Source organism: Telopea speciosissima, chromosome 4 (genome assembly GCF_018873765.1).
Source record: "Telopea speciosissima isolate NSW1024214 ecotype Mountain lineage chromosome 4, Tspe_v1, whole genome shotgun sequence".
Taxonomy (NCBI): domain Eukaryota; kingdom Viridiplantae; phylum Streptophyta; class Magnoliopsida; order Proteales; family Proteaceae; genus Telopea; species Telopea speciosissima.
In genome coordinates, this window is record NC_057919.1 from 27,499,168 (window position 1) to 27,511,525 (window position 12,358).

The 12,358-nt window shown below is 42.1% G+C and overlaps 1 protein-coding gene across 1 annotated transcript; it reads right to left on the reverse strand.

Moving 5' to 3' along the window:
- Positions 1–8,915: 8,915 nt before the first annotated feature.
- On the reverse strand, positions 8,916–10,354 carry LOC122660105 (UDP-glucuronate 4-epimerase 1-like). The gene has a single exon (XM_043855285.1). The coding sequence runs from the start codon at positions 10,321–10,323 to the stop codon at positions 9,028–9,030; it is 1,296 nt and encodes a 431-aa protein (XP_043711220.1). The 5' UTR covers positions 10,324–10,354; the 3' UTR covers positions 8,916–9,027.
- Positions 10,355–12,358: the final 2,004 nt, after the last annotated feature.

Here is a 12,358-nt window from a genome sequence, read left to right on the forward strand (position 1 = left end):
GAGGAAGTAGATGATGATTTCAGAAGGAGATGACAACATAACAATTCCATAATATAATTAATCTTTGTCAGATTCATCGATCTTTTCGACGATTATATTTCAGACTTATTGTGTCGATATGTCCTGGTTGGAACAGATTATTTCAAGATTTTGGTGGTATGATGCATCTATTCTCATTAAATTATCTATCTCCATTTGTATTAATGGTGGAAAGGATCTTCAAGCTCACATAGTGAGGAGTTTAAAGCTGTGATTAATTAGTGAGTATGCATTGAATGTCTAAGACATAAAATTGAACAAGTAAGTTCTGATATATGATCCAATTCAAATCTATTTAATTTAGGCCTACCTTTAACAAATTTTTAATGAAGATTCAAGAAGTGTTATTAAGGAAAGAGATGGGTTACCTGAAATAGATTATCTCGGTAAGAATTTTTTTAAAGTAAAATTTACATAATAATATAGTTTACAATTTTCTATGCTAGAAAAGGTTAGCTGAAACTTAGCTTTGATGTTTGAGTGTGTTATGGATGTACCCTAGGCTAGACACGTGTCTTTATGTATGAGAATTCTAGAAGTTATTTACTAGTTGTATTGTGTATATATATCAGAGGTGATCAATAATATCAGTGTGATTCAGTTTACAACATGGTATCAGATTAGCCACCTGGCTCTAACGAGCAGTGATCTATTTCTTGGGTTTTGTGCTCTGACGCTTTCGCTTCCTCTTTTCTTGATTTCTTGATTTTTTCGCTATCTCTCTGTTTCCATTTTTTCTTGGTTTCTTCTTGCTTTCGTCTTTCATGGTGTCTTCCTCCTCGTCCTCTGGCTCTATTTGTGATGTGCTATTCTCCTCTAGATCTATGCTCTGTCTTTACGCACTCGTATTATGGATCTGAAGGAACGTCTATTTTGAATTCAAAAAGGATCTAACTCTGTCGCGGTGTATCTTCTCAAGATCCGATCGTTATCTGATTCTTTGGCTGTTATTGATCATTCGATCGGTGATAAAGATCTAGTTCTCACAACTCTCCGGGGTCTTGGCTTGGATTTTTGGGATTTTGTGACATTAATCCGCTTACATGCTGAACCAGTTACCTTTGTTGATTTCACAGACCTGATTCTCAGTAATGAGAGCTTTCTCCAATCTATTTTTGATGAAATCAACTCCTCTGTGGCGACTATAAATTTGGCATCTACTGGCACTACATTGAACTTAGATTCGTCAAGAAATGCTCTGCTCCAGAGCAATCGACGCTATGTCAACTCTCAGTTTTCAAGGTTTCATGGTTCCCGTCGTTAGTCTACTCGCACTCCTACACCACGCTCTCAGGAGCACTCTGTGCGTTATCAAGATTAGAATCTCTCACCTCATCAGGATACCAAATCCTTTATGAGTAATTCCACTGGTTCACGTTCTCGCCCTTCAGGTAAATCTTCTCCAGACTCTGGTTCTGTGTGCCAAATTTGTGGACGTGATGGTCACCTGGCCTCTCATTTCTCCCAATGATTTAACCATGCTTTTCTTGGTAATCTGTGTCTTTCTTCTGCTATCTATTCTTCTTCTTCATCTGTTGGATACTCTACCTGGCTTCTTGATCGGGATCTAACAATCATCTCACTACAGACATGAGCAATCTTTCTTTGAGTGAACCATTCTGTGGTCCTGAACAAATCATTGTTGTGAACCATTCTTTCTTTGAGCACTTCTACGCAAAATTTTCTTTTATCTACAGATCAGTATGTTCCTGGTATTCATAGGAACCTCATCTCTGTTCAACATTTTTGTGCTGACAATGATACTGTGTTTGAATTTCTTCTTCACTCTTTCTTGATCAAGGACCGGGAAACAGGTCTGAAATTATACCAAGGCCGGAGTAGCAATGGTCTCTATGAGCTATCTCTGCCTGTCAAGACTCACAACTCTCCTGGAGTTTCTCATTCTACTGTTCGTGTCTCTATGGATCACTGGCACTCATGGCTAGGCCATCCCACTCTAGAAACTATGAAGACTGTTATCAACACATTTGGTTTACCTGTTTCTCAAACGACTTTTTCTACTTGTAAGGCTTGTCATTATTCTAAAAGCCATAGAATTCCTCTGGTATCATCTTCATCTTGTAGTATTGTACCACTTGCTTTGATTCACTGTGATGTCTGGGGTCCCGCACCCATACTTTCCCATGATATGTTTCGCTATTATGTTGTCTTTGTCGATGACTATAGTCCTTATAGCTGGTTGTTTCCTATAGTTCGCAAGTTTGATGTTCTACTAGTTTTCATTCGATTAAAAGATTTGGTTGAGAATTTCTTCTCTGCAAAGATAAAATGTATTCAAACTGATGGGGTAGGGGAATTCCAGAAACTGGCATCTCTTTTGAGTTCTCATGGAATTTTGCACAGGATTTCTTTCTCACACACACAGGCTCAGAATGGCACTGTTGAGCGAAAACACAAACATATTGTTGAATCCAAATTGGCTCTTATTTCATTCTCATTTACCCTCTACTTTTTGGTCTTATGCCTTCCTTATGACAGTTTATTTGATCAATAGACTTCCCTCTGCAGTCCTTGGTCATGTTAGCCCATTTCAACACCTGTTTGGCGCTCAACCTGATTATGTGTTTCTTAAAACTTTTGGATGCCTATGCTTCCCATGGTTACGACCATACTCTAAAAGCAAGCTTGAACCGAGGTCTAAACCTTGTATATTTCTTGGATATTCCCTCACTCACAAGGGATATAAGTGCTTGGATACTTCAACTAATAAGTTGTACATCTAGCGTCATGTTACATTTTGTGAAAATGACTTTCCCTTTGCTTCCCTACCCTCTTCATGGCCTCCTCTTACCCCTTCATTACTTGATACCTGGTGCAATTCTTCACCCACCGTTTTGTTGCCCTATTCTACTACTCCACTAGGCTCACCCCTCCCTACAGGATCAGCAAGTCCGTCAGGCTCACAGGGTCCTCCAGCTAGTTCATCAGGCCCTCAACACTATTTTACAGGCCCAATGGCCTTACCAGATGTTTCAGGTCCAATGGCCTTACCTGATGATACAGGTAATAATGGACATGCCAGCTGCTTCAAATCCAGCGGTCTTACCAGTTGTCTCAAGCCCAACGGCCCTACTAGATGTCTCGGGCCCAATGGCCTTCCCAGATGTCTTAGGCCCAATGGCCTCCCCAGATATTTTAGGCCCAATGGCCTTACCAGGCGCTACAGGTCCACCGGACTTACCACCTACTACACCCACTACATCCATTCCATCCATGACTGTCCCACCTTCACGCACTCATCCCATGGTCACCAGGTCCAAAACTGGCTCCCTTCTTCCGACATCTCGTCTAACGCTCACTACCACTAAACATCCACTCTCTGTGTCCATCCTTGAACCCACTTGTCCCACTCAGGCCATGAAGTTACCTGAGTGGAGTGCAGCCATGGATGCTGAGTTTATTGCTCTCATTCACAATGGGACTTGGTCCTTGGTTCCACCCACCCCTAATCAGAATGTTGTGGGTTGCAAGAGGATTTTTTGTATTAAGCACCATTTTGATGGAACCCTAGAGCGCTATAAAGCGCGGCTTGTCGCCAAAGGGTTTCACCAACGACCCGGGGTTGATTATGAGGATACATTTAGCCCGGTGGTTAAACCATCCACCATACGCCTCGTTCTCTCTATTGCTATTTCTCAGCAATGGCCCCTCGCACCAACTTGCCATCAACAATGCCTTTTTGAATGGCCGGCTCAGTGAGGATGTTTTTATGGCCCAGCCTCCGGCCTTTGTTGATCCCGCACATCCGGACTATGTGTGTCACCTCCACAAATCCCTATATGGCCTTAAACAGGCTCCTCGTGTGTGGTACACCCACTTGAGTGACTTTCTCTTGTCCTATGGATTTGAGGCCTCGAAGACTGACACTTCGTTGTTCATTTATCGGCGTCAGTCGCTGGTTTTGTATTGCTTAGTCTATGTGGATGACTTGGTAATTACTGGAAATCAGCCCGAAGCCATTCAAAGGCTCATTAGCACGCTCTCGGTAACGTTTGCACTAAAAGATCTTGGGGACTTATATTACTTTTTGGGTATTGCGGTATCCCGGTCTCCCTCCGGTCTCATATTGTCTCAACGGAAATATATTACTGATCTTTTGCAAACCACTGGTATGATTGATGCCAAGCCAATCACCACTCCAATGGCTTCTAGCACTCCTCTATCTTTACATACGGGTGCGCCACTTGTTGATGGCTCTGAGTATCGTCGTACAGTTAGGGCTTTACAATATCTCTTGATGACTAGGCCCGATATCAACTTTGCGGTTAACCGACTTGCTCAGCTTATGCATTGTCCTACTGATATTCACTGGGCTACGGCCAAGTGTGTCCTACGTTATCTCAAATACACTTGCATGGAGGGTCTTCACATCCGTCCCAGCAAGATTTGTGCGTTACATGCCTATGCTGATTATGATTGGGCTGGTTGTCCAGACGATAGGAAGTCTGCTTCTGGTTATGCTATCTACTTTGGCTCCACACTAGTGTCTTGGGGTTCAAAGAAACAAAAGACAATATCCCGGTCTTCCACTGAGGTTGAATACAGCGCAGTTGCTTCTGCAGCTACTGAGTTAGTTGGCTACGCTCCCTTTTACAAGAGCTTGGTATCTTTCTTCCGCATCAGCCTATTGTGTGGTGTGATAATGTCGGTGCTACATCTCTCTCAGCAAACCCGGTCTTTCATGATCGCATGAAACATATTGAGATCGATTATCACTTTGTTCGTGATATGGTAGCTTCCAAGAATCTTGCTGTCCATTATGTTTCCACTGTTGATCAATTTGCGGATATTCTCACCAAGAGTCTTTCTCGGGTACGGTTTACTTGGCTCAAGGGCAAGCTCACTGTTGGCTCACCCCCACTGAGCTTGACGGGGTCTGTTATAGATGTACCCTAGGCTAGACACATGTCTTTATGTATGAGAATTCTAGAAGTTATTTACCAGTTGTATTGTGTATATATATCAGAGGTGATCAATAACATCAGTGTGATTCAGTTTACAACAGAGTGTAGATGGTAAAGAGGGTTTAAAAGGCATCTAAAAGTGATTCATCCTTGGAGGGCATCGCCCAATGAGGCATCTGACTCGTAAACTGTGCCGCACACATCCCGATGTGTGCCTAGTCAGCAATCAGGATGTGTGTGGCACAACCCAACCGTTGAATGCCTCATTGGGCACTCATTGAGTGATGCCCTTAAAGGAGAGGAGCCCAATACCCACCCTATGACTATCTTTCTCCCACTTTCCCTGGAAAGAACATCGCTACCCCTCCCAACCCATCCCATGCAGGTCATTGGTCAAGGCCACCTGCATACTTGGAGCAGGTGGCATGCCCAACTTCTGGCCATAGAGTAAATCTCAGTTATAATTTTACCAATTTCTTTTCGAGAGATCAGCATTGTGGCAAAAAAACTGCTTCGACCCTAAAATTGAAGTAGAATGAATTGATCGGTCTCACTTAAACAATAAAAGGGGGAGAAAAAAATGGCCTTAAGAGAGGTCCTGAGAGAAGATACAATAACTTTAAATTAACAAAAGAATATGACTGCCTAAAGTTGAATGACAAAACAGAGCATCCGCGAAGCCACCCTGTTCAATTGATATATGGCTAGGTTGAGCTGACAAAGTTAGAAGTAGGATATCTATAAAAATTGGAAAAATTTCTCTTCCACCAATTGGAATAGGGTTAACCCATCCATTAACTCGAAATTTTGAGTGGCGCTCCACCATTGGTACCATTGGTGGTACAACGTTTTATTCCTGTTAATTTTTTGATAAATATTTGTTTTTTTTTCTTGGGAAGATCTGATATATTTTGGTAGGGAAAATGATGTGCAGGCCAATGGGTCGTAATAGAATTTTATATGCTAACACCGTCGGATGAAATGGAATACATTTCAATCGTTCAATCCTATTGTCAATGCAACACCCATGATCCACTGCCGCTGTGTGGCGTCTCCCCATCTCCCTCTCCCTCTCCCTCTTCCTCTCTCACCAGCTCCCGCTCCCGCTCTCCCTCTTTATCTCCCCTTCCCACTCCAACGACCCCTTTACAATTCTCCCTCTCCCTAATGCCCGCCCTCTGCTCCCTCATGTCCCTCCCTCCCTCCCTCCCTCACCCCCTTCTACTCCGACCCCACCCCACCCATGCCGCTCACCTTTCTCACCCCCGCCTCCTCCCTGTGCCCCTGCTCACTCATGCTTACTCCCTCCCTCCCTCCCTCCCCCAACTCCCGCCACTCACCCATCCAGCCTGCAAGTCCCACCCACCCCTACAATCCATTGCCAACATCATCAACCCGGTCTTCTTTCCCGTCGAATAACTCCATGCCACATATCGGATTGCCAGTATCGGGCAATCTATAACAGTATCACTAGCCACCAATCCCATTCTCTGGCCGATACTATATTGGTGGAACGGTATGGATCAGGGGTAAAATGTCAGAAAAAAAAATCCCTCTCTCTGTTAATATTATGGGTAAAGTACACGCACCCCTTTATAATGCACCCAATATTCCTCGTACCCCCTTAAGCGGCTCAATATTCCACGTATCACCTTTCAATATTCCATGTACCACCCCTGCTTTACACCCCAAATGCCAGATAGGTCCAATCCGTTAAATACCACCGGTAGATGCCAAAATTTTAACCATTTTACCCTTTGCTCAATTTTCTTAAATCTAAAAAAAATTAATTACCCTTACTTATTTGTTGCCCTAAACTAATTGAAAATGACCATTTTACCCTTTGTTTTATTTTTATAAATGAAAAGACCTAATTGCCCTCATTTAATATATTACCCTAACCTAATTTGAAAAGACTATTTTACCCCTATATACTTGTTCCTTAAAACCCCAAAATGCCCATCTTCCCTAAATCATCATCTTCTTTTACATACCCACCACCACCACCACCACTGCCACCCAACTCGACAATCGATAATCGCCGTTGCCTATGCCGTCGCTGCTGCCGTGAACTGAGGGGTACCCTTTTTTGAATAAAATCTGGAACCCTGCAAGCCTGCTTCTCCTCAATCCGACACTTGCAACAACCGATCACTGAGACGAAGAACACCTTTGCTGAGAAGATGAATGGAGACCCACGTTCGATTGCAGAAATTGCAAGTAACAGCGACTGAGCATTATTACAGACATATTAATACTTAAAATAAAAAAGGGGTGACGAATATGAGAGAAGGGAGAAGATGGGACGATGGAGTTCTGGTTATGGGATTGGGGTAATCAAAGAGAAAATAAAAAAGGTTTCCGGTGTTGGATTTGGGTTTGGTTGAGTGGAAAGAAAAAAGAGATGGGTGGGGTTTGATATGGAATAAAAACTAGAAAATAGGAATTGAAGATAAAGAAGTGGGTTCGGTGGAGATTAGAAGAGGGATTTCATCTCTCGGAGATGGGTTTTTAGATGGAGAAGGGAGAATAGGGTATTGGAGATTGGGGTTTAAAGATGGGAAAACAAAAAACAAATGGATGTGGTAGGTCTCAGAAATGCGATGGAGATGGTAAGAAAAGAAATCAAAATAAAAGAAGGAGAAGTGGAGAAGAAGAAGACGATGTCGGACGAGAGTCTTCGACCCCGGCTCAGGGAAGCTTCGAGCTTTCTCGTCTCAGTGCTCCTTTTTTCTTTTACTCCCTCACTCTGCTGCTCTCTGTTTCTCTCATTTGTCTTAGAACCCAAAGCCAATGGTGGGTGGCAGTAGTGGTGGTGGTGGTGGCGGTGGCCGGTGGTGGTGATGGGTATGTAAAAAAAGATGATGATTTGGGGAAGATGAGGGCAATTTGGGGTTTTTAGGAACAAGTATTTAGGGGTAAAATAGTCTTTTCAAATTAGGTTAGGGTAATACATAAATGAAGGCAATTAGATCTTTTTATTTATAAAAATAAAACAAAGGGTAAAATGGTTATTTTCAATTAGTTTAGGGCAATAAATACGTGAGGGTAATTAAGTCTTTTCAGATTTAAAAAAATGAAACAAAAAGTAAAATGATCAAAATTTTGGCATCTAACGATAGTATTTAATGGATTATGATACGTGAAATATTGAAGGATGGTACGTGAAATATTGAGCTGCTTAGGGGGTACGAAGAATATTAGGTGCATTATAGGGGGTTACTTGTACTTTACCTTAATATTATATATGCATCTAAGTGACATTCAAGGAGCCAGCATCCATAGAGTGCCCAAGGGAAATCCAACAGCTGGACTGTACCGCACATGCCAAACATATCCCGATAGTTGACTAGGGCATGCCGCCGTTGGATGCCCCCTGACCGCTGGGCTCCCTGAAAAGGATCCGCAGACCTGGGCCTGAATTGGCGGGCCCAATTGTTATCAAGCCCAATCCAGGTCCAAAAGACCCATTGCTTCCGTTGTCGGCGTGGCATTCCAACATTTGACATTGACAACTTTTTACAGCTGGATCAAGTAATAGCAGTAAAATAATAATAATCCAAACGACCTCCGTACCACTTTAAAGATTCAGTGGGACCCATTCTCAGCTGTCTCTCTCAAAATTATAGCTGCCAGCATCTGCTTCCTTAAAAATTTTGTTTGCCAGCTTTTAAAAAGCCATTTAAGATTACGGAACTGTCCCACTTAACAAACTTATTTACAAAACAAACCTCAACCAAAATTTTACTAAAATGCCCTTTCTGTCAGAATTGTTAAAGAATCAATATAAAAAATTTCGGTGACAAAAAAACCCCAAAATTAAATTGATAACCTTTGAGGTGAGAAAAAAACCCCTACAACTTCCTTTAATCCTTATAAACTTTTCCTATAAGCAAACCCCAAAAAAGAACTAATGAGGATAAGGCTTTCTCTTCTCTGCCTTCTCCCCAAGCAAAGAATCAGTTGTTCCTTACAACTGATTTTTTTTTTTTTTTAAATCTTCACAATAAAAGGAAAAGAAAAAAAAAAAATGGAATTCCCTAAACAACAAGGGAGAAAAAGGTCAATTTACAGATTTGCCGTGATTGTAACCGTAGTAAGAGAGATACCATCTGACGAACTTCTTCAATCCAGTCTGCAAATCAGTGGTTGGCTTATACCCGAGCTCTCTACGCGCCAGGCTTATGTTAGCATGCGTAAACGGCACGTCACCGTTACCTGGCATATCAATTATATTCTTCTTCGCTTTCATCTTCAAATGCTTCTCAAGTATCCCAACAAGTGTTGGAACCGTTACCGGTGACGTATTCCCCAAATTGAAGATCCGATACGGTGCAACCCCACGTTTCTTACCTCCACTACCAGTGCTCTTTCCCGCTGTATCCAACGATCCTAAGCATCCTTTCACGATATCATCGATATACGTGAAATCTCTCGCCAGATCAACCCGGTTCTTTCCTCGATACACGGTTATCGGCTTCCCTTGAAGAATGTTTCGGGTGAAGGAGAAGTAAGCCATATCCGGTCGACCCCATGGACCATAAACCGTGAAGAATCTCAGACCGGTAATGGATAGACCGTATATGTGGTTGTATGTGTGAGTGATCTCTTCACCGGCTTTCTTTGTCGCTGCGTAGAGACTTGCCGGTTGGTCTGTCCGGTCTAACTCGGAGAAAGGAACCTTCTCGTTGAGCCCATAAACCGAACTCGATGAAGCCCAAACCACCGCCGGTTGAGGGTTTGCAGATTTGCAGGCTTCTAAGAGGGTAACCAGACCAGCAATGTTGCTGTGAACGTAAGAGCTAGGGTTCTCCATGGCGTACCTGACACCAGCTTGAGCTGCGAGATGCATAACGTGGGTGAAGGCTACGACATCGAAGAGCTTTGCGAGAAGGCGAGCATCATCGATGTCTCCTTCGACGATGAAGATGCCATGGTTGTTGAGGAGAGCTTTTCTAGCTTTTTTCAGTGATGGATCGTAGTAGTTGTTGAAATTATCGAGACCCACAACGCCATCGCCGCGTCTCTTGAGAGCGAGAGAGACATGGGTGCCGACGAAACCGGCGGCGCCGGTAACCAACACAGCCATACCACCAGATCGGCGGATCTGGGCGGAGGTTCTTACCTGTTTCTCCCATTGGATTCCACCCCAAGAAGCGGCGAAATATCGGCTACCTGAATCGACAAAGCTTTGGAAGCTGAGATATGAAGCGGTGAGAGCGATAAAGAAGAGAGCCCAAAGGAACATAGTGCTTGTAGAAGCGAAACATCGATGGAATTGGCGATTTATTGTGTGGGCTCTATCGATCTTCACTTTTCCCGGCGTCGATGGGAAGAGCTCATCCTGCAATGACGGCATCTTTTTCCCCCTTTTGGGTCTCTTTAATTTCGTTTTTTTTTTTTTTTTTCTTCCCTTGCTCTTGTTTTAGAAAGAAGGAAGAAGAAAAGAACAGAACAGATGCAGAGGAAAGATAAACCTTTTTCTGCACCTGTTATTAAGGGGAAGCCCTCAAAGGTTATTTATAAGAGTGGTCGCCCACAACCGCTAGAACAGAAATGCAGACGCGTAAAGCCCCACCAACGCGTTAAATAAAAGAGGAAATTTTTGGATAAACAGCCAAACAGAACTTATTTCACTGGATTTCTCTATTTGTTAATTTGTTATTTACGTCTCTTTATTTTTTATTGACTAAAATGCCCAATTAGAGTGAGGAGTTAGTAAGTGAGAAAAGAGGGTAGTTTCGTGATTTCGGATTTTTAAAATTGGGAGACATTAACGGAAAATGTATTGTCTAATATATTTAGACAATAGGGTTAGGGAACATGGGTACTGGTGGGTCCATATTTTTACTAATTATTTAATTTAATTAATGTTTTTGTTTTTAAACGATGACGAATCCATAATGTGACCTGTTGAACCGGTCATAGTTTAGATGAAGTTTGACTTAACAAAGAACTATGATAACCGGATGTTGGCCGCGGAGCCGGTGGCTTCGGGGTTAAATACTGTTAAGTCGGGGTTTGGGATTGGGCGGTGCACCTATTTTTTCTCTCCTCTAAGTTCGTCTCTTCGCTTGTCATTTTTTGCCAGCTGGATGCACAGGTGTACAGATAGTGCCCTTTCTTTGGTTCGTGGAGTGGATAAACGGGTCAAACTTGATAATCTTTTTGGGTCGCGTTCACTATGGGGGAGCATAGCCGCGCAGGGGTCATGTGCGTGTAGAGCTGTAAACAGACCGGATTTGACTCGGATAGTGCTATATTCGTATCCGCATCCGATTAACTATTGGACGGATTCAGATAGTGCTAAACAAATACGAACACGGATACAGATCGGATATTTTATCCGTTTACATGTAAATATAGCTTTTCGAATAGCTCTAGCATATCCGTATCCGCATCCGTTTAGTTTTCAGACGGATTCGGATAGTGCTAAACGAATACGAATACGAACACGGATACGGAAACGGATTTCGGCTATTCATTTACACCCCTATGTGCATGTGGCAACAATGAGATTGTGTGCTGGCATCTCGGGAGTGGGATTTCTGTCTTTCATCAGGGCAGGATGTTCATTTCATCCCATTGTATCTAGGCGTGACATGTACCCCCATAGAGAATATTTTTCCTTTTTTTATGAACATAACAGATTGTTTCAATTAAAAATATGTAGGAAATTTCCTTCACCTCAAGGAAGACACAGAGGGATTAAAAAGAATGGAGGGTGGGGGAGGAGTCTAGAATTGTTTGGAGACAATTTAAATAACCAAACACAAGAGAATGTCCTCCATAATCGAGAAGGTTGTTGTAGACATTTCATTTTGTGATTGTGGAGGGTGCTCATGATGATGATGATGATGATGACGACGACGCTTGTTCAAGGATCAAGAAAATGTTCTTTTTAAAGTTTAGGAGGTTCTTCACAATCTGAAAGAAGTTGGAGAACATTCAAGTGAAATGATCAAAATGTCTCTGGAGGATAATAAACAAGGTCTTAATGTGTTTAAGTGACCTCAAAATCCACCCAAAATTTTCAAATAAAATTATTTTTATATTTTATTTCATCAAATTATATTTAGTTTCAAAATGAGTTTATTTGTATTCTAATTTGAAAAATATGCTATATTAGCCATGTGAGACCGACACTAGAAGTAATTGTTGTTGACGAAACTAATCCTTAAATTTTTTTTTTTTTTTTGGTATCAAACCCTTAAATGAAGTACTTTGACTTTTGGAATTTTGGAGCCAAAAATATGTGCTTTTAAAGTTTTAAGTAAATCTTGGCTGGGTTAGGCATAGTCCAGATCAAAATAGAACCAACTTAAAAGCCCCCGTGGTAAAATTCCAATTCAACCCTGAATGGATTCAAGTCCTCGCAATAAGTTCAATTCGAT

Bases quoted from the DNA above. Each gene is read 5' to 3' on its own strand.
- LOC122660105 (XM_043855285.1), bottom strand. From the start codon at position 10,323: ATGCCGTCATTGCAGGATGAGCTCTTCCCATCGACGCCGGGAAAAGTG.